This window comes from Carettochelys insculpta, chromosome 1 (assembly GCF_033958435.1).
Source record: "Carettochelys insculpta isolate YL-2023 chromosome 1, ASM3395843v1, whole genome shotgun sequence".
Classification (NCBI taxonomy): Eukaryota; Metazoa; Chordata; order Testudines; family Carettochelyidae; genus Carettochelys; species Carettochelys insculpta.
Window position 1 is genome coordinate 37660056 of NC_134137.1, and position 19721 is coordinate 37679776.

The 19721-nt window shown below is 47.8% G+C and overlaps 2 protein-coding genes and 1 long non-coding RNA gene across 10 annotated transcripts in view; 2 read left to right on the forward strand and 1 right to left on the reverse strand.

The window, feature by feature from the left end:
* CFAP300 (cilia and flagella associated protein 300) overlaps positions 1 to 14968 on the forward strand; it is a 34415-nt gene extending 19447 nt beyond the window's left edge. Inside the window, exons 6-7 of the mRNA XM_074984645.1 lie at positions 5900 to 5966; positions 14382 to 14968. Coding sequence (XP_074840746.1) covers positions 5900 to 5966; positions 14382 to 14510 — 196 coding nt within the window. The 3' untranslated portion in view covers positions 14511 to 14968. The remainder of the gene's footprint in view (positions 1 to 5899; positions 5967 to 14381) is intronic.
* LOC142007957 (uncharacterized) lies at positions 5803 to 15990 on the reverse strand. Its single transcript, XR_012644049.1, has 3 exons — positions 15646 to 15990; positions 10042 to 10134; positions 5803 to 5823 (listed from the first exon to the last, which is right to left on the reverse strand). It is a non-coding gene; the product is annotated as an uncharacterized LOC142007957 (long non-coding RNA).
* Positions 15991 to 16446: 456 nt separating this feature from the next.
* YAP1 (Yes1 associated transcriptional regulator) overlaps positions 16447 to 19721 on the forward strand; it is a 128995-nt gene continuing 125720 nt past the window's right edge. For 3 of the 8 annotated variants that reach the window (XM_074984595.1, XM_074984623.1, XM_074984613.1), the window contains exon 1: positions 16449 to 16923. In XM_074984595.1, the coding sequence (XP_074840696.1) occupies positions 16636 to 16923 (288 nt within the window). In that variant the 5' untranslated portion in view covers positions 16449 to 16635. Of the gene's footprint in view, positions 16924 to 19721 lie in introns of all 8 variants that reach the window. The other 5 variants (XM_074984567.1, XM_074984576.1, XM_074984585.1 and 2 more) reach the window with 3 other exon arrangements.

The window sequence follows — 19721 nt, forward strand, 5'->3', positions numbered from 1 at the left end:
AACTTTGAAATAAGCGGCCCTTTTTCAAAAGATGTGGAGGAGCGTCCACACGTGTAAAACAATCTTTCGAAAGAAAATTGAAAGAACGGGGCACAGACCTAGAAATCCGAACCCCGATCCCAGATCAGGAAGATCAGCCCCTTTCGAAATACTAAATCGAAAGAGTACACGTGTAGATGCTCCAAAATCTGCTTTTTTGAAAAACGGGTCTGTCATGGCGCCGGTCAGCTGGAGCACGGGGCTGCTCCAGCCGGCAGCAGCGGGGCTCTGTGGTCCTTATGTTTGGCTGCCTTAAAGCTACATGCATGCAGGAAACCTATGGCAGGATGCTGAGAGCATGCTCCAGCGCCACAGCATGGCCAGCAACCAGCCCCTCGTGAGCCCCAGAGGGCCCCCCCCCACAGGTGCATGCAGGGCTCCCAGGGCTCTGAGGGGGAGGAAAAAAAAAGGGCCCCCTCCTGGATGGAGCGGGAGCTGTGGGACCTCCTTAGCCTGTGGAAGGAGGAGGGAGGTCCTGCATGAGATGAGGGTGAAGCGGCGCAATTCCACTGCCTTTGGCCACCTGGCACAGGGCCTCCACACCAGGGAGCAGGAATGCTCCAAGCTCAAGGAACTGCAGCAGGGCTATGCCTGGGTGATGGACCAGGCCGGCTGCTCCGGGGCAGCTCCAGCCACATGCCCCTTCTTCCAGGAGCTCCGGGGCATCCTGGGGCCCCAGGACAGCTCCCCACTCCCATCATTCATGGACACCTGGGCCAATGAGCTGCAGCCAGAGGAGGAGGAGCAGCCCGGACCGTGGACCAAGGAAGGTGAGGGAACCACGGAGTGGTCGAGTGAGAAGGGGAACCTCACAATTGTCCTCCCCTCCCACTCCTCCAGCTGGGCGACCGTGAGCCAGACGTCACCGAGGGACCCTCCGGTATGTACAGGGAGGGGCGCACACCTGCTCTACAAGGTGGGGGCGACGCAACGGCTAGTTGCCTGCACACAGGATCGGTGCTCCTGGGCCGCACACAGGCCAGCCCCCACATGGGATGCAGCACCCTGCGGTGGCCCACCAGCAATGCCCAGCACCCACCTTCAGCAGACAGCGCTGCAAGCCGCACGGGGCGGCCGCCAGACAATGCCTGGGGCCTGCACAGTGCAGGCTGGGAAGGGCCACCTGCATGAGACGTCCCTGGATGCACCCCAGGCCAGGAGGCCTAGCCCGTGGGGGGCGGGTCGGTGCCCCTGGGGGGATCAGTGTCCTTTGGAGGGTTGGGAACCCCATGGGGTGGGCTTGGGTGGGTGGGCCACAGCACGTCCCCTTCGTCCAGGGCACATTACTGACATGCTGTCCTCTCCACACAGCCACACCATCTGTGGGCCGGGAGAGCCCTGCGCTGTCCCTTGTCCCCAAGAGCTCCCCCACAGCCCTCTGAGGCCCCCGGATACCACCCCACGTGGCACGCAGTTGGGGCCATGGCCGGAGAGCCCCCTGCTGGGCCAAGGAAGAGCCAGCCAGCCAGCCAGCACCAGGCCGAGGTGGCCAAACAGCACCTGCGGCTCGCCCAAGCTGAGATGGGGTGGTGGAGGGCAGCCTGGGAGAGGCTGCTGACCACACTCACAGGCATTGGCCGCACCCTCCAGGACCATGCGGCCAATGTTGCCTGTCTCCTGACTCCCCCCCTGCCCCCGCCTGGCAGCTCCCCCTGCTGATTCCGCGCCCTCTGCTCTCGCTGAGATCGCCCTCCCCACCCCCCCGCCCAGCTCCCACCAGGCCCACCCTCTGGCATTACCTGCCAGTGCTACCTGCACCCTCTCCTCCCCGCTGGGGACCCCACATCTGGGGAGGCAGGGGCTCCAGGGGCCAATGGCGCTCATGGCCCACCACCTTTGCCCTGGAATGAGCGCCCTGCCCCACTCCAAGTTAGGTTCCCACCCCCTGTACATACTTAACAAGAATAGTGTATATAAATGTTTATTTTAATGTTCACTACTCTCTGCTGTGCTCCTCAGGTGGATGGTGGGTGGTGGATGTGTGGGTGCGGTGCTGGTGGGGGTGGGGGTGGGGGTAGCAGTAGTGGGGACGGTGGGTGGCAGATGTGTGTGGGATGTGGGTCAGAGGTGGCCGTCGGCAAAGGCCTGCCTGAGGGCCTCCCTGATGCAGTGGCCATCCCAGTGGGCCTGGCAGATGGGGGCGGTGACCAGCTGCTCGTAGCCGGTGCCAGCTGGAGGCCGCCCCCCCCCCCCGGGGACATCGGCATCCCCCTTTCATGCAACAGGTGCCCACCACTTGGGGCACATTGAGGATCCTGACCTCCAGCCACGTGTGGAGGCACCTCCACTGCCCGTTTAGGCCCCCAAAGGCCCGCTCCATGACATTGCTAGTGTGATTGAGGTGCTGATTGAATGCCTCCCGGGTGGGGTCGAGATGTCCCATGTATGGCTTCATGAGCCGCAGCTGCAGGGAGTACGCTGCATCTGCCGCCATGCAGAGTGGCATGGTGATGTCCTCCGCCACCGGGATCTCCTGCTGGGGGATGAAGGTGCCAGCCCCCAAGCGCTGGCAGAGGCCAGAGTTCTGGAAGACCCGGTCATCGTGGGTGCGGCCAGCCCAGCCCACCTAGATGTCGGTGAACCAGCCCCTCGCGTCCACCAGGGCCTGGAGCACCACCGAATGGTAGTGCTTCCTGTTGATGTACTGGCTTGCACTGTGTGATGGGGCGCAGATGGAGATGTATGTGCCATCCAAAGCTCCAATGCAGTTCAGAAAGCCTAGGTCCTGGAAGCCAGCGACAGTGTTGTCCAGATCCCCCAGGCAGACGACCCTATGGAGCAGCTTCGCGTTGATGGCTCTGATGACCTGCCGGGGGCGGGGAGGGAGTGGGACACATGCTCTAGTGCAGGTGTGGTGGCCATCTCCCCCTGCCTCAGGCCCATTCTGCCCCCCGCCTCGTCCAACCCCCTGTCCCCCTCCCATCCGGACCCTTACAGCAGTGGGTTCCCCTTGCCCCAGCCCCCCCCACGCACCCGTGTGGGACACGTGACCCAGCCCCACCTTACCTCCATAAGTACAGCCCCAACAGTGGCCTTGTCCTCCCCTAACTGTTGTCCCACAGAGCGGTAGGAGTCCATGGTGGGCAGCTTCCAGATGGCGATCACGACCCGTTTCTCCAGGGTGAGGGCTGGCCACATGCAGGTGTCGTGGTGCTGGAGTGTGGGGGCGAGCCAGTGGCAGATCTCGTCAAAGGTCTGCCTCAACATGCGGAAGTTCCACAGCCACCTTTCCTCACCCCACTCCCCCAGCACCAGCTGCTCCCACCAGTTGGTGCTGCTGGGGTGGGTCCAGAGGCATCGAGGCACCCAGGGGGAGCATCCAGCCACCCGATGAAATCAGGTGCAGCTGTAGCGATGGTGCACAGCACTGCCAGCAGGGTGTCCATAATGAGGGTGTCCTACTGCAGGAGCTGTCGCTGTGCTTCCATCATGGGCACGGGTGGGCTCTGCTGGGCTGGGACAGGCTGGGCAACACTCAGCTCATGCAGAAGGGGGGGTGGAGGGAGGGGCCCTGAAAGAAGGTGACTGGCTGTGGCCCCGGAAGGGCTTGTTGGCCATGGGACCCCGTCTGCGGTGTTTCCTGCCTCCCTTCTTTTGAAAGAGGGCTTGGAGCCGTGTGGACGCTCTCTCTCGAAAGACCTTTAGCAGCACTTCGTAAGAGTGGATCGAAATGCTGATCCACTAATGGCGGTGGGTGTACCCTTTCGACAGCTGCTATTTCAACCACCGAACGTCTATTTTTGCTGTTTTGAAAGGGTGCTCACGTGCAGACCCGGCTCATGTGCTAGAAGAGCGACCCAGTGCAAAGATCTGATGATAGTTAGTCCACAAGTGACTTCAGATGTTATCATCAAAACCATAGGAGCCACGTGTCCATTGGTAAAAGAGATTGTATTGATTGGAGGAGATTTGGATTTTTTTTTTTTTTTGGCTAGTTCCCATTCTGTTTTCAATAAGTAGAAGTGCAGAAGCTATGGTAAAAGAGGATAGACTGCCAAGGCCACCTGCTCTGTGCTTTGTTGTGGTGTACAACATGAACATAAGTACCCATGCCTAAAGTCTGAATCATCTAATTCTTTGGTGTTGGAAAAGGTTGCCACTTGCAGGCTACGTCTACACGTGCCCCAAACTTCGAAATGGCCATGCAAATGGCCATTTCGAAGTTTACTAATGAAGCGCTGAAATGCATATTCAGCGCTTCAATAGCATGCAGGCTGCCGCAGCGCTTCGAAATTGATGCACCTTGCTGCCGCGGGGCGCGTCCAGACGGGGCTCCTTTTCGAAAGGACCCCGCCTACTTCGAAGTCCCCTTATTCCCATGAGCTCATTTGCATGGCCATTTCGAAGTTTGGAGCACGTGTAGACATGGCCATAGTGAATAGGACACTGCACTGCGTGGCTGGAGAGCTGTATTCACCACAGTGCAGTAACGTGGCTCCTGAGAGTTGCACGCAGGGAGTGCCATCTGCCCTCTCACCCACTGCTTGGTGGGAGAACTGCATGGTGGCAGTGGCCCCGGTGGTGGCTCCAGTGGCTCTGGTGAGTCGCCAGCATTTAGAACGGAGGGATGGGAGATAGCTGGCTCTGGGGGAGGGCATTTATTTAGTGGGGAGCTGGGAGTGCCTGGCTCTCGGGGAGGGTAGTCAGTTAGAGCCGGGGGTGGGGAGGCACTGTGGAGAATATGGAAAGACGACGACCATAAGTGTACTGATCTTTGAATTCCTATTGGACGCTGCTGAGCTAATTAGTTATTAGACTTTAGCAGAATCTGTCTCAGAAACTGAACTTCATGATGAAGTGTTTTGTCAGGTAACTCATTTCTCAGAATTCTATACAGTATGGAATCTACAAGACCACATCTCTTGGTCAAGGTAATTTTTATTTGCATTCTCACAATAATCACTTTTTTTTACTTTGCAGGTCTTCTGCTCAAAAAATATATGAGATAAAAAATATTAATTAGCTAAGGAATAGAGGTGTGTCTCTAACAATAACAATTGTTTCTCGACTGTAACTTTGGAGTCATGACTATGATTCTATAATGCAGTTACCAGAGAGGTAGCTGTGTTAGTCTGTATCTTCGAGAACAACAAAAAGTCCTGTGGCACCATATAGACTAACAGATATTTTGGAGGATAAGCTTTCGTGGGCAAAGACCTGCTTTGTTAGATGCATCTGACGAAACGGGTCTTTGCCCATGAAAGCTTATCCTCCAAAATATCTGTTAGTCTATAAGGTGCCACAGGACTTCTTCTTGTTCTATAATGCAGTTGTAATTTAACAGGTGGAAATAAAGAGAAACTAGATTAATTTTTTTTTAAATATTTCAGTGCTTTCTAAAAACATGTCTCAGTGTCTGGCTATGGATGGTGTAGATTTCAGTAGTTGAGACGTCATTGATATGGTCCTAACCACTAAATTTCCCATAGTAGATATGAGCAAGAACACAATGTGTAAGCTTGCAACTAATTTAGTATAGGTTGAACCTCTCTTGTCTGGCAACATCCATAATCCAGCATGATATTATTTATCCCGATGTCCACTTATCATTGGTGTGTCCAAATTTCCTGTGGTCCCATAACATTTTTTTACAATCACCAGTCCTAGCTGTCAGTGCTCTGTGCGGTTACTTAGCTCTGATTTACCCTAAGTGTCTTCTGAGAGCCTAGTAAACAGTGGAAGTGTTGGTAATGCTGCTAGAAAACACTGACACCCCATGGTTCAGCAGATTCTGTCTTCTGGCACCCATCCGATCCTGAGGTTGCCAAACTAAAGATGTTCAACCTGTAAATGTTAAAGAAGACTATTTATCATTCGGTAGCTGCTGGTATTAAACATGGGTTATTTTCCCATATTTCAGTGTTCGAAAGGATCCTGAAACAAAGGAAATAATGATTACATCAACTATCTTCAGAGTTGCTGCATATGTAAGTATTAACTCTGTTGACACAAAACCTAAGCAACACGAGTGCTAGGCATAACGTACAGACTCACATTGAACTATACAACATGAAAATATCAAATTGATCTGAAAATCACACAAATATGTAAATAAAATGTATTTAATTTTGTTATTCAGGCACACTATTTGTAGGAACCCTTTTCCTGATGTCATATTTAATCAGAGGCCACCCTGAGAACTGCTAGCCAAATGGTTAGGAAACTCATCTGGAATGACTAACCAGTTAGACACTAACAGGCAAAATAGATAGAGTGCAAACAGCCAAATATTATTTATTTATTTTTATATATCTATATAGTTATGTATATAAAATAGAACCACACTCATCCCTCACTGTACGAGCACAATTGGTTCCCAAATTTCTGCTCCTAGGTGAAAACTCATAAGAGCGACACTAAATTCCCATTAAAATACATGTAAAAGTCTCCAGTTCGTTCCAAGTATTTGTAACTTGACATAAACCAGTTGAGTTTAGGTACTTTTCTGATGTATTTGGATAGTTTGGCACCAGAAATAGGCTGTAGTGTATGTATGTAGAGCAGGGATTCCCAGCCTATGGGGCAGGACCCAAACATGGGTCTCATTAGATTTGTTAAAGGTCGCTAGCTGGGCAGTTCCCAGCTGCATGTGGCTGTTAAAGAAGCCATTTGCAGTTTCTTAACACTGCTGCCTCAGGCAGATATCTATCAATAGAGATAACTGCTGGAGATGGCAGCTATCTCTATCACTAGGGATAGCACTTACCTTATGCCTAGGTGCTGAAACCTTAACACTTGAGTTAATTGCTAGGAGCAGGATGGCTGGGGAAGCCACCCAGCCTTGCAGCCTGGGTGAAGAGGATGCGGGAGGAGGAGTGTCTAAGGCTGGGGCTGTTGAGGGATGCAAGGCAGGGTCTGAGACTGGGGGAAGTTTGGGGTTGTAAGGCTGGGGGCAGTTTGGTGCTGCAGGGAGAATCTAATGCTGGGGGCAGTTTGGGGCTGCTGGGGGTCGTAAAACTGGGGTCAGTTGAGGGCTGCTGGGGCTCTAAGGCTGGGGGTGCTTTGTGGCTGCGAGGGGGGTCTAAGGCTGGGGGTGGTTTGGGGCTGCAGAGGGGTGGTTTCGGCTGGGGGCAGTTTGGGACCGGGGGGTTTAAAACCTGGCTGAGGGTGAGGTCTGTGGGGTTGGAAGAGAGGGTCTAATACAGTAAACCCTGGAGTTACCCAGGGTTTGTTCCTGCAACCCCTGCATAACTCAGATTTTCCTGCAAGGGGAGGGGAGCCAGGAACCACCAGGGCTGGTCAGTTTCCTGGCTCCCTGAATGGCAGGAGCTGGGAATCAGGGGCAGTCTGGTTCCAGTCTCCCCATGGCTTGTGGGGCTGGGAAACTGACCAGCTCATGGCTGGTCAGTTTCACGTTCCTGCCAGCGCATGGGAGGGAACCAGGCTAAGAGCCTTCTCCCTCTCTTCCCCCAGCTGCAGGGCTGTCAGACAGCTGGATGTCTGACGGAAGGGAGGGAGAAGGCTCCAGCTGCGGGTCTCCCCACCCCCACCTGGGACTCCATGGCTGGCTCTGCTACAGCCGTGGGGCTGCGGATCTCCTCACTCCCTAGCCAGAGACCCTGTTCATATAAGCGGGGGACATTCACTCATATAGTGAATGAAGGTCAGTATATATGTTCATCGTTTTATCAAGTACTCATTAGTAAAGTACTTGTTAAGCGAGGGATTAGTGTATAATAATAATAATAATTAATAATGTGGTTCATGTCCTCCCCCAGAACCAGGCACTTCCAGCCCCCCATTCTATCCCAATCCCCCATCACTCCGCCAGAACCAGGCACCCCCAATTCTCCTGTGCTAACCCAATGCCCTCCCCCTCCCCTATAGTCAGGAACCCCCATTCCCCCTTTCATACTCAATGCCAGCGGCTCACCAAACATACGTACTTGCCCTAAGTTAGGTGTCTCATCTCCCTATATAATGCAGGAGAAAGTAGATTAGGATTCACAAAAGCTGGCATACTGAGCAGGGTGCTTCCTGAATTAGTCAGTAGCGGTTAAGGATGAAGGGAGACAACAACCACGTCAGGCCTTGGGGATGGTGGTTGGTGGGGGCTGGCTCCATGTGCCCAGAAGGGGCGGAGACAAGGGCAGTCGGCCCTCAGCACCTTCTAGACCGCAACGCTCCCCACCTGGGTCACACTGCACAGCGCCCCGGTCTTCCTTGGCAGCTATAAGAGCGGCATGGAGCACCAGGGCAGCACTGGCAGCAATTAAAAGAATTTGGGGCTCTGGTCTTGGGGCTCCATTGCTTAAACTGTTTTTTGCAAGAAAGGGGGTAACGCATATGTGTCTCCATATATGACAGCTGTGGGAAGAGGCCATCCTGAGAACTGTTAGCCAAATGGTTAGGAAATTCATCCAAGATATGGATGATCCTAGTTCAATTCCCATCCTCCCCATTGCCCAATGAGAATGCAGTCAAATGGGTCTCCCCACCCACATCAGAAAAGTGCCTTAATCACTGAGCTGTGGAATATTATGCTGTGGGTCAGTCTTAGTTTCTCCATCTGAAACCATTTTACTGTGTACAAAATGCTCAAATACGCATTTGGGCTAGTGAGAGACTGACAGTGTAGTCCAGTAGTTTGAGGACCCTCCCCAGCAATGTGGGAAACCCATGTTTATATCCATTCTCCCATTAGGCAGAGAGAGGGGAAAAGAACTGCATTCTCCTGCTACCTGAGCTAAATGGGGGAGTTAGCCATCTCTTCCTCTGTAGGCTGTTTTGTGTGGAGTCAGACATTCCCTGAGCATGCCTATCACAGAGGCTTCCCAGGAAAATCAGGTAGAGTAATGCCAGCTCTAACAATTCTACTGGGGTTTAGGCATAAAATAGGCACCTAGCTATTGTACAGGGTCAGGACTGAGGCAGCTGTGCCTCAGCTGCTGAAATTTATGCATCTTGTGGACTTTAATGGCAGAAGTTTACTTGTCAAGAGCATTTACACACTTCCAGGATTAGACAGCAGCTGAGTGAGATTTTTGAGAATGCTTGTGTCATTTAACCTGGCAGTTAGGCAACTAAGTTCCTTTTGTGGATCTCACCCCAACTTTTTTTTTGAGCTTGCCTTTATCCAGGCTTCTGTTTTGCACTTGCAGTTTGGACTTTTATGAGAGAATTTGCTGGGAAGGTGGTGGTGTGTCCTGTTTCTTTCTAAAGCGAGGAGGAGGATTTATGGTGTAAAAGAACTTGAGGGGTATGGTAGGTGCCCACCTTACAGACTAACTCCAATTGTTTTCTGTCAAGTTTCTGAAGCCTCTTGCTTTCCTTGTTTCTCCTCCAATACCATACAATAAAGATAAGCTTGGAACCCACTGAATCTGTACTATATGCCTTCCAGTTTTGTTTCTTTCATTAGGGAGATCCTTTCCAAATCCTTCACCATGCACCCAAGTATGCAACAATTTAAATGTAAGACAACACTTTGTTGGCATGGCTGCAGACAACACACACACCTTTTGTGAGCTACCAATGGCACAGTTCTCATCAGTAAGACATTATCTTTTAGCTGTTAGGCATTGCTCACAGAACGTTTTGGAATGTTTTCCTAAGAAATAATCTCTTGGGTGGTTATCAGTATTTTTGCCTAACTTGCTCATTAAACTCAGGTTTATTTTAATATGAAAAAATACTTAAAATGATATGCCTGGAACCAAAACTTACTCATTAGCATTTTCAGAGAAAGTATGATTCAGGAAATACACCAACTATGTAATATAGCATGGAAAGAAGGGAAGGCACCTAAGGAATGGACAAGATCCATGCTAGTGACAATACATAAGAACATAGGAACATAAGAATGGCCATACTGGGTCAGACCAAAGGTCCATCCAGCCCAGTATCCTGTCTGCTGACAGTGGCCAATGCCAGGTGCCCCAGAAAAGGAGAACAGAAGACAATGATCAAGTGATTTATCTCCTGCCATCCATCTCCTGCCCTTGTACTGAAGGCTGGGGCACCATACTTTACCCCTGGCTAATAGCCATTTATGGACCTCACCTGCAAAAATTTATCGAGCTCTTTTTTAAACCCTAATAGAGTCCTGGCCTTCACAGCCTCCTCGGGCAAGGAGTTCCACAGGTTGACTGTGCACTGTGTGAAGAAAAATTTCCTTTTATTAGTTTTGAACCTACTACCCATCAATTTCATTTGGTGTCCCCTAGTTCTTGTATTATGGGAAAAGGTACATAATTTTTCTATATTCACTTTCTCCACACCATTCATGATTTTATACACCTCTATCATATCGCCCCTCAATCGCCTCTTTTCCAGACTGAAAAGTCCCAGTCTCTCTAGCCTCTCCCCATATGGGACCCGTTCCAAACCCCTAATCATCTTAGTCGCCCTTTTCTGAACCTTTCCTAATGCCAATATATCTTTTCTGAGGTGGGGAGACCACATCTGCACACAGTACTCAAGATGTGGGTGTACCATAGTTTTATATAGGGGAAGTATGATATCTTTTGTCTGAAGTGCATTGAAGTGCAAGAACTACAGAACGAGTACCCTAACAAATCATCTAGGCAAGGTGCTGATGATGATACTGACGGAGGGACTGAGATTGCAGATAGAAGAACATCTAGTGGACGAGTGAGCAGAATTCAGGAAAGATAGAAGTACCATACAGCAGATATTGGCACTAAAATTGTTAGCAGAGAAAGCTCAATGAAAGAACAAGAACATCTACAATTGCTTCATCAATTTTCAGAAGGCATTTGACACTACAGATCAGAAAGTGACTTGGGCGGTGTTGGAGTCATATGGAGTGGATAGCAGACATACGGTTGTTGAAGGATATCACTGACATTGAGGAGGCAGTGGTGAGAACGTGCAGAGTGTTGGGAAGCTGGTTTAGAACACGTAGAGGTATGAGACAAGGTGATCCGATATCTTCATCATGCACCTAGAGAGAGTGATGGATAAGATCAAGGAAGAGGTAGAAGGGATATCTGCATGGGGTGAGAATCAACAATTTGAGGTTCACAGATCATATAGTTAATTATTGAAAATGAAGAGAAGCTAGCAAGAATCGTGCAGATGCTAAATGAGGAAGGGAAGCAGTACAGACTGATTATGAGCATCGATAAAACAAAAACAATGGTATTTGGAGATGAGGAAATAGGAAGGAAAATCAGTGTAGACGGGATTGAACTACAGAACTTAGAGAAGTTCACATATCCGGGGAACAACATAACATATGATCTAAACTGTAAGAGGAAATAGCGATTAGAATAGTGAAAGCAAGAGTGAGTTTGAAGGTGATAGATAAGATCTGGAAAAGCAAAGTGATTAGCTTAGGAATGAAGCTGAGCATCTTGAAAACATGTAATTCGGCAGCATGTTGTATGGTTGTGAGACATGGGTGATTAATGAAAGATTGAAAGAGAAGGATATTGGCATTTGAGAGGCATTGTTATAGAAAGATCGTGAGAGTAGGATAGATGCAGAAGGTTACCAATGAGCAATTATATAGGAAGATACAGCCAAAAGAGAACCTACCACAGAAGATTATGCAACAGAAGTTACAGTTATTCGGGCATATCTGCAGAATGAACTATGAATGAAAAATCAAGACCCTGGTATTCGGTGTAATGGACGGCTCAGATAGGAGAGGCAGACGCCACGGAGAATGGGTAGATGATTGGTGCGGAGCTAGTGTACAGAAACTAAGCCGCTCCACATTGGACAGGGAAAGATGGAAGGAAATACTCAGGGAGGCATTGGACACCAATGGGCGCTGAGCCCATGGTTGATGATGATGGTGATGATAGTGATTTTCATTTTAACACTTTGCACTTTTCATATCTGTGCATAGGTGTTGGTTTCACATAAACTTCAGAGATATACACTCTTGTTTGGTTAGATTAAGGTGAAACATTCAATATAATAAAAAAGAATAAAGTCAGTCGTCTCCTCAAGACCAACAAGTGGAAGTTTGGGAGAGAAATCCCACTCCAATCACAGATTCCTGCCCATAGCACACTCATTCCTTCAGAAAAGCCTTGGAAAAGAAGTTGGCTTTGCAGAATGTTGGGGAAGTCGGCAAACATGAGTTATTTCATTTGAGGTAGGCAACTGAATTCCAAAATCCAGACCTACCACAGAAAAAAGTCTGCTGGTAGTTTCCTCTTATAAAGTGAAGAGACTCTAGTTTGAATTGTGTACTGCCTAAAAACAGGTTCAATTTCTCAGTTGATTTAAGGTGCAGTTTTATGTAAAGTGTATATTGGAATCTAATCTTGAGGTGAGAAAGGCAAGGATCATATTTGCAAGGTCCGCATCTGAAAGAAATAGTAACAACCTCTTAGCCAGACATAGATGAAAGAAAGCTGTCTTGGTCACTGTACCTATACAATCATCTAACAGCAGCTGGGAATCTAACAGAATGCTCATTCTGAAAACTGGAGTAACAAATGGTAGACACACATCCTCAATTAAAGATGCAAGTATAACCTTTGTTATAGAATTTGGCTGAATGCTCATTCTATGAGCATCATTTCGTTTTCATCTGGACTGAGCCTCAGCCTTGTAGCCCAATCACTACCAAAAAGTGGCTGGATCAGATAAAATAGAGATACAGAGCTTGGAGTCATCAGCATAATGAAAACGTTGTCATCCCATGCCTCCTTACTAACAGCCTTATATGCATAGTGAATAAAAACTTCTTGACAACATGATCAAACTACTGTCAGTGATGAAACCAACTAATTGCAGAAAGCATTGTGATAAATTGGAACTTATTATGTTCGGAACTTATTATGTTCCAGAACCTACTTTTGGATTTTAATCTTCTGAGAGCTTTTGAAAAAATCAAACATTCTAGAGTTTAGGACTTAAATACCTGTTTATATGTTTTTAGCATAGTTTTTCACAATCCAGAGGAGTGGGAAAGAGAAGTATTTGACATTTTGTAACAATTTATATGTTTCTAAACTCAAAATAGTTTAAGAAGTTAAAATGATTTACATATAACCAAATTTCAGCATGAAGAACACAGATCTATTTATGATATTTAATAATAAAGAAGTTTCTTGAATACTAACTCAGCCTTACCTACAGCAGCGCTATTGGTACCACTGTAATAAATATAAGCACATACCTATTTGCAAATTTTTAAGATATATTGATAAAATGTTACATGTTTTGCAGAGATGTTCAGTAGTCTCATTATTTGCAGTATGCCACACATGTGCTATCTAAAATCATCACCAGATTAGTTACATTTTTCCAAAGTCAGCACTTAAATGATCCAGCCCTGGTATCATTAACTCAACCGTGTGTCACACAAACACCACTGGTTTAAACTTAGAACTGCAGATGGAAGTGAGGCTATTCTTAATTTGTGTATAAGGCATCCAAATATTACAGTGACAAGGCACTAAAATATACAGATAGTACTACTCTTACCTAAAAATAGTTTGGATGAAAAAATACAGTAAAATACATTTCAGCTAATTAAAATGACTTTAAAAGGCATTCATAACAGTTGGAAAAATCTGCCTGATTTAAACGAGATTGTAGTTCCAGGCACCAATACCTGGTACTATTTTGATCAATATTACTTTTTGACACAGTAGTAATATATCACATAATTTTGTTATTTATCTAACAAGCTTTGGCTGGGATTCTCTAGCCTTTTACACAGTCAACATTTCAACTGACGTCTATTTTGACTGAATAGGAACTGTTAGATTGGGCTCTTCAATAACAATCCAAAATCAATCAAATCTGATCTTCAAACATAGCTTAATAATAGTCCTCCTGTTTTTCTTGCATCTTAAAACTATGGACCTTGCTTTCAGCAACATGCAATATTTCTTACTAGGTAAGTACAGAAAAAGTTATTTTTGAATATGTGAATATTTGATGAGATGGTGATCTGATGCCTAAGTGAATTCTCACTAGAAAACAGTCAGTAAAAGAGAAAATATTTATGGACCCACTGAATTTAACACAGGTTTTGTCATTGACTTAAGTGGCAATATGATCAAATTCTTATTCTTTAACCATTTATAATGTAGTCCTTAATTATGCAAACACATAGGTGAGTATCTTTATACATTCAATTAAATGAAACTAGTGAGTTTCATAAACTTACTAACCTATGCAAGCATTTGCAGGATTCTTGCCTTAAAATGGACATTATTCTAATATTAACATGAACTCTATATTGTGTGTAAAATTATTACAATGCATCTTGTAGATAATATATTAACTGAACATAAGGATAATTGAAAGTAAGAATTCATAATGTTCAAATAAAGCTGTGTTATAGTTGTGATAAAAATTATGTCCTTGGCTTGTATTTGTTAATAATATTAGATTTTTCCCTTCCTCAGGATGATGATGGCATGTGCTACCCTTCAACCAAAAACCATGAGCAGACATTTGCTTACTTGATTGTGGATCCTCTGAAACGACATGTTCATGTTTTGTACCATTCTTTTGGTGAAGGCTTATTTTTTTAACTGACTTCTTAATCTCCAGTTCTATACATTAGTATTATAATGGAATGGAGGAGCTCTTTGTTCTATATGGACATTTCCTTCAATGAAATACACATTGACTGCCGATGCAAAAATGTAAAATGTGATGTACATTTTATCTAGTTTTTACTGAATTTTTAACCAGGAATGTTTTATGTCACAGATAAATCATAATTATATATAAAACATTTTAAAAAGCTTTGTCATTGCTAAATTGACTTTAACTATAATTGTCCTATCCTGCAAACATTAATGCTTGTGCATACTTTTATTTATGGATGTTGCTCCTTGAAGTCAATGAAACTAATTGTCCATAATTCTTCACGGGATCGAGACCATAGCTAGTGCATCAGAGTATACGAATATGACTTGCACTAACTTGCATAGAAATCTCAAAACTATGGGACTAAAAAGGGACTAAATATTGTTACTGGTTGTGTTTCAAAATCCTCAACAAACATATTAAAAGTCTTAAGCTAATCTTGTGTCAATGATTTTAATCACATATTTTTAGGCTGATCATAGTGCCCTATGACAAATAAAGTACACCAGCTTCCAGGGATGGTGGCAGGGCTTCTCTCCCGTGTCTGGGCTCCTTGTCAATGGGGGCTCGTGCTTCAGGATGAGGCACCAGGGACGGGGGCTGTGCAGCCTGGAATGCAGAGGTACCAGGGATACAGCAGAGACCCGCTGGTGGGGGATGCTTGAAAGGGGGGAGGAGTGTGCCGAGTGAAGCAGGAGCTGCTTCCTTGAGGCTGGGGAACAAGGCAGCTAACCTGTAGAGGGGCTCCCTGGCAGGAGAGGCTAACACCCCAAGACATAGGGTGCGAGGGGACAGGAGCCCTGCAAACTATGGGACAATTTGCCTATTTTTTTAAAAAGTCAGGAGGCCTGTGAGATAGCGTAAATAAGGGACTGTCCCGGGCAAAACGGGACAGACGGTCACCTTTTTATTTTCCGTAATCAGGCACGGCTGTGTTACCCATTTGCTGGGCTGTGTCATGCAGCACGCTGACTCCAACCTCGAGCTTGTGCCGTATGCGAAATGGTCGGAGAAGCTGCAGTTCCCCTGGACCAAGCAGCAGAGAGGATCAGTCAGAGTAATACGCTCGCTCACCAGAGAAGAATCTGGTTTGAAGGTCACTGTGTATTTTACCCTCTCCCCAAAACGTTCCTGCTGATAAAATCAGGCTCCACAGGGGTACTGCGAGGGTGGGGGGCAGCTCCTTTGTGCGATGGAGGGGTCTGGGTCCAGCTCCCGCACCTCGCAGCCTCGGGACAGGGACAAGGCATCCCGTTTCTTTCCTTTGCCCCGCTCCCCGCCTCTGCACAGCGCTGTGCATGGAACCGGGCACTGGGCAGCCTCGTCTCTCCCGCCTTCATTCAGGGGAGAGAGGAGGGGTGTCTCTCGCCCGGGCTGGAGGAAGCCTTCCCCCACCCCCCCCCTGGTCTGGGGAAAGTCCGGGGGGGTGTCTTTCTCCCTTCCCATTCCAGCGCTGAGGTCGCGGGGGGGAGGGGCGCAGCCGGAGTCTGGAAGTGTGGAGGAATTTATTGTTAATTTTTCGATGCACGGAATGCTACGTTGCGGGGCAGCGCAGGCGGGCGGGAGTGAGACGTGGAAATTAAGCGGGCGGGTGCGCGGCTGGGAGTTCGTTTAGCACTTGGTACTGGCCACTGAGCGCTACATTCTGTGTGAGCGGCCGCGCGCGTAGAAAGAGCTCGCCGTGTTGGTACCTGGCGCTGACTGGATTCTGAGCGGGCGGGCGCAGCAGGACTCCTTGCTCAGGACTGGCTGTAGAAAACGGTGCGGGCGGGCTCGCAAGGGGCGGAGCTGGCTGGGAAGTGATTCGGGCGGGCACATCTCAGAACTTTTGTTTTGTGTGTTGTACGAGTTAGTTTCCGCCGCGGGACGGAGGCGCCGGCCGGGCTGGGCCGGGCTTGGGCAAGTTGCTGGTCGGTCTGGCTGGTTTTGCCAGTTGCTGCTGTGGGTTGTGTTTTCCGGGTGCGGGGGGCTGAGCAGCAGAGGCAGCCCCCGCCTGGGCAGCGGGTTATGCGGGGTGGGCAGCCCGGGCTCTGAGTCGCCGAGCCCCACTACGGACACGGAGCCATGGATCCCGGGCAGCCTCAGCAGCAAGCGCAGCCCTCGGCGCAGCAGCAAGCGCCGCCGCCGCCGGGCGCCCAGTCCGGCACGGGACAGCCCCCGGGTGGGGGGCCTCCGCCGGCCGGCCACCAGATAGTGCATGTGCGGGGCGACTCGGAGACCGACCTGGAGGCGCTTTTCAACGCGGTGATGAACCCCAAAGGCGCCAATGTGCCGCACACGCTGCCCATGCGGCTCCGCAAGCTGCCCGACTCCTTCTTCAAGCCGCCCGAGCCCAAGGCCCACTCCCGCCAGGTGAGGGGGCGGCCGGGCGGGGGCGCAGCTGGGTGGGGGCGGGGAGCGCCTGAGGGTGAGTGTGGGGGGAGGGTCTCCCTCAGCCCCCCTCTTCCGGTGGGGTGTGGTGTGGTGAACGCGCTGTGTGTATGGGGGGGAGAGAAATCTCAGCCCCCTCCCGTGGGGGGAGACTGGTCCCTCAGGTCGTCCTCCCTCGTGCGTGGGGGCGGAAAACCTCCTTGTCCCGGGTGTGTATGTGGGGGGTAGTATTTCCCCCTCCCCCTCCTGGGTGTGTGTGTGGGGGGTCTCAGCCCCCTCTTGTGGGGGGTAGTATTTCCCCCTCAGCCCCCTCCGGTGAGTGGGCGATCTCAGCCCCTTGTGGGTGGGGGAGGTATTTCCTTCCGCCCGTGCTTCGGGGCGTGCAGGGGAACTCTCCCCTTTTCTTGCCCGGGGAGTCTTGTGGGGCCGTTCCTCCACCCCCGTATTCCAGGGGTGCGTCTCCGTCTCCCTGCTTTATGGGGCCCTGCGGGATTTCAGTGGGGAAATCTTCTTGTAGCTATTCTTGAGAAGGAGTTACCAGTCTCAGCAGCTGATTTTTGTGCTGCTCCGATTAGGCCCGGTCTCCGCCAGGGCCTCTCACGCCCCAGCCGCCTAGTTGGGCACTCAATCATTGCACTCCTGTTTTCCAGCTTTTGTCGGTAGTTAGGGGGGCGGGGGAGGTTTAAAGCTCCTTAAATTATTCTTAGACATGCTTCACTCCAAAGAGCAGAAATGTTTGGTTCGCTGATGTTTATGTATCTGTGGAGGATAGGAGGGGGATTGTGACCAAACTTGAAAAAAAATGGATGTTGCTTTTCCACCATTTCATTATTGGACTCTGCAGGATTAAATGTCCCACATTAGAAGCTAATTCCAGTGCGAGTGGATTTCTGTCCCTGTGGTGATCAATCACCTTTTGTTTTCTTGAAGTATCATTAAATTAACCATCTCTTGAAGTTGGGCTGAAATAATTTAGCTGAAGTGGATCTTAGCCACAAAAGCTTATTACCTAATAAATACAATTCTTGCTCTTTAAGGTGCTACAGGACTGCTTGGGTTTTTTGTTTGTTTTTGTTTGTTTGGGTTTTTTTGTGTTCTTTTTGGTGAAGCTACAGACTAAACCGGCTACCCTTCTGAGATTAGTTGCTGCAGTACTGTAATCTGAACACTCAGGACACAATCTTGAAAGTTTTTAAGATGGAAAAAGAGCTGTAGGCCTCTAACAGTTTTTTTTTCTTCAAGCAGTTTAACCCCTGTGCCGAGATTGAAGTGTTGGTACAAATATGACTAAAAGTTAATGTTTACACTGCTATTAAATTTCTGTAAAATGCTTCTCCTCTCAAATGTTTTTGTTCATCAATTAACCTATGAAATAGGCATAATTTTAAGCTATACTCACTTTATCTATGTAGCCAATGGAAAAGAGATTTGCTCTGTATTACACTAGTGCGTGGTATTCCTGTAGTTAAGAGTCTGTCAACATTTCCATTATTAAACTTTGGTTTGGCAAGATATGTAAGTCGGCTGTATTTTAAAAACAAAAAAATTACTCAAAGCTAAACCTTGGCATGTATCCTCAGCCCAGGAGTTAATTCATTTTCCAAATATTTAAAAAAAAACCCTAGCCTTAATTGAAAGGACTTCAAAGAAAATGGAATATTTCTTCTGTTCGTTTTTTTTTTTTTTTTTAAATTTACAGAACTAGGAATTGTTGAGGGTGATTCACACAGTCCCATTTGGTGTGAGAGGTAATAGTCCAGTTGAACTCTGAGATTTGGGGAAAAGGTTACAACATGTACAGCTATTACTTTTTATAACCATTTTTACTATTCAAGTTTCATCATAGTTTACACTTGTGCATAAAATCACCAATACATATTCAATAACTTATTGATGTTGTAATCAAGTATACTGTTGAGTACATATTAAGGCTACAATAAATGCAGCTAAGTATATTAAATATTTAAAATGCAATATATAAACAAAACATTTGTTAAAACTTACCTGGATAGCATGAATCTTAAAGCGTGGGAGCTGGTGTGTACATTGCAAAAGTTACTAGAGTATATTAGGGGGCTGTGCTTCCTGGTGGCTATGTTCACCAGCAACTCCACCCTCACCAGCCCTGTCCCTGAGACTCTCGTGGGAGGGGAGGAGCTGGGAGCCTCATGGCAGGGAGGGAAAGGTGCCTCTCCCAGCTGAGCTCAGGCTGCTGCTACTGGTTTCCCACAACCTCTGGGCCAGGCAGCAGGACGCAGGTCTTACTGGTATATTTCAGTAAATCATATGGTTTCAACTGGATTTTAACCATAGGATTATTAGGGTCATTGTTGCCCTTTTCATTTTAAACTGTGGTTGTATTTGATCCTGCTGTAAGAATATCCACCTTGGGGAATTTTTTTGGGGGGAGGGGTTAAGAAAAATATTAAGTGTGTGGTTGAAACCCACTAAGCAAAGTACATTACATTTGAGTCAGTGGTGTCCTTCCATGGTTAATGAAAATTTTAGCAACAAACAGACATCGGATAGTTGTGTAACATAGGCTAAATTCTGATTTTGAGAATTTGCATGCTATTGCATCATAAGGCAGTACATGTTGAACCTCTCTAGTTGGGCACACTCACATCCATATTCCGTCATGATTTTTAGTTAGTCAGATGATGATTTATGTGTGTGGCCAAGTTTCCCGTAGTCCAGTAAAGTTTGTTCACAGCCGCCAGTCGTGGCTCTTAGGCTAAGTCTACACTACAGAGTTATATTGAAATAATGGCCACTATTTC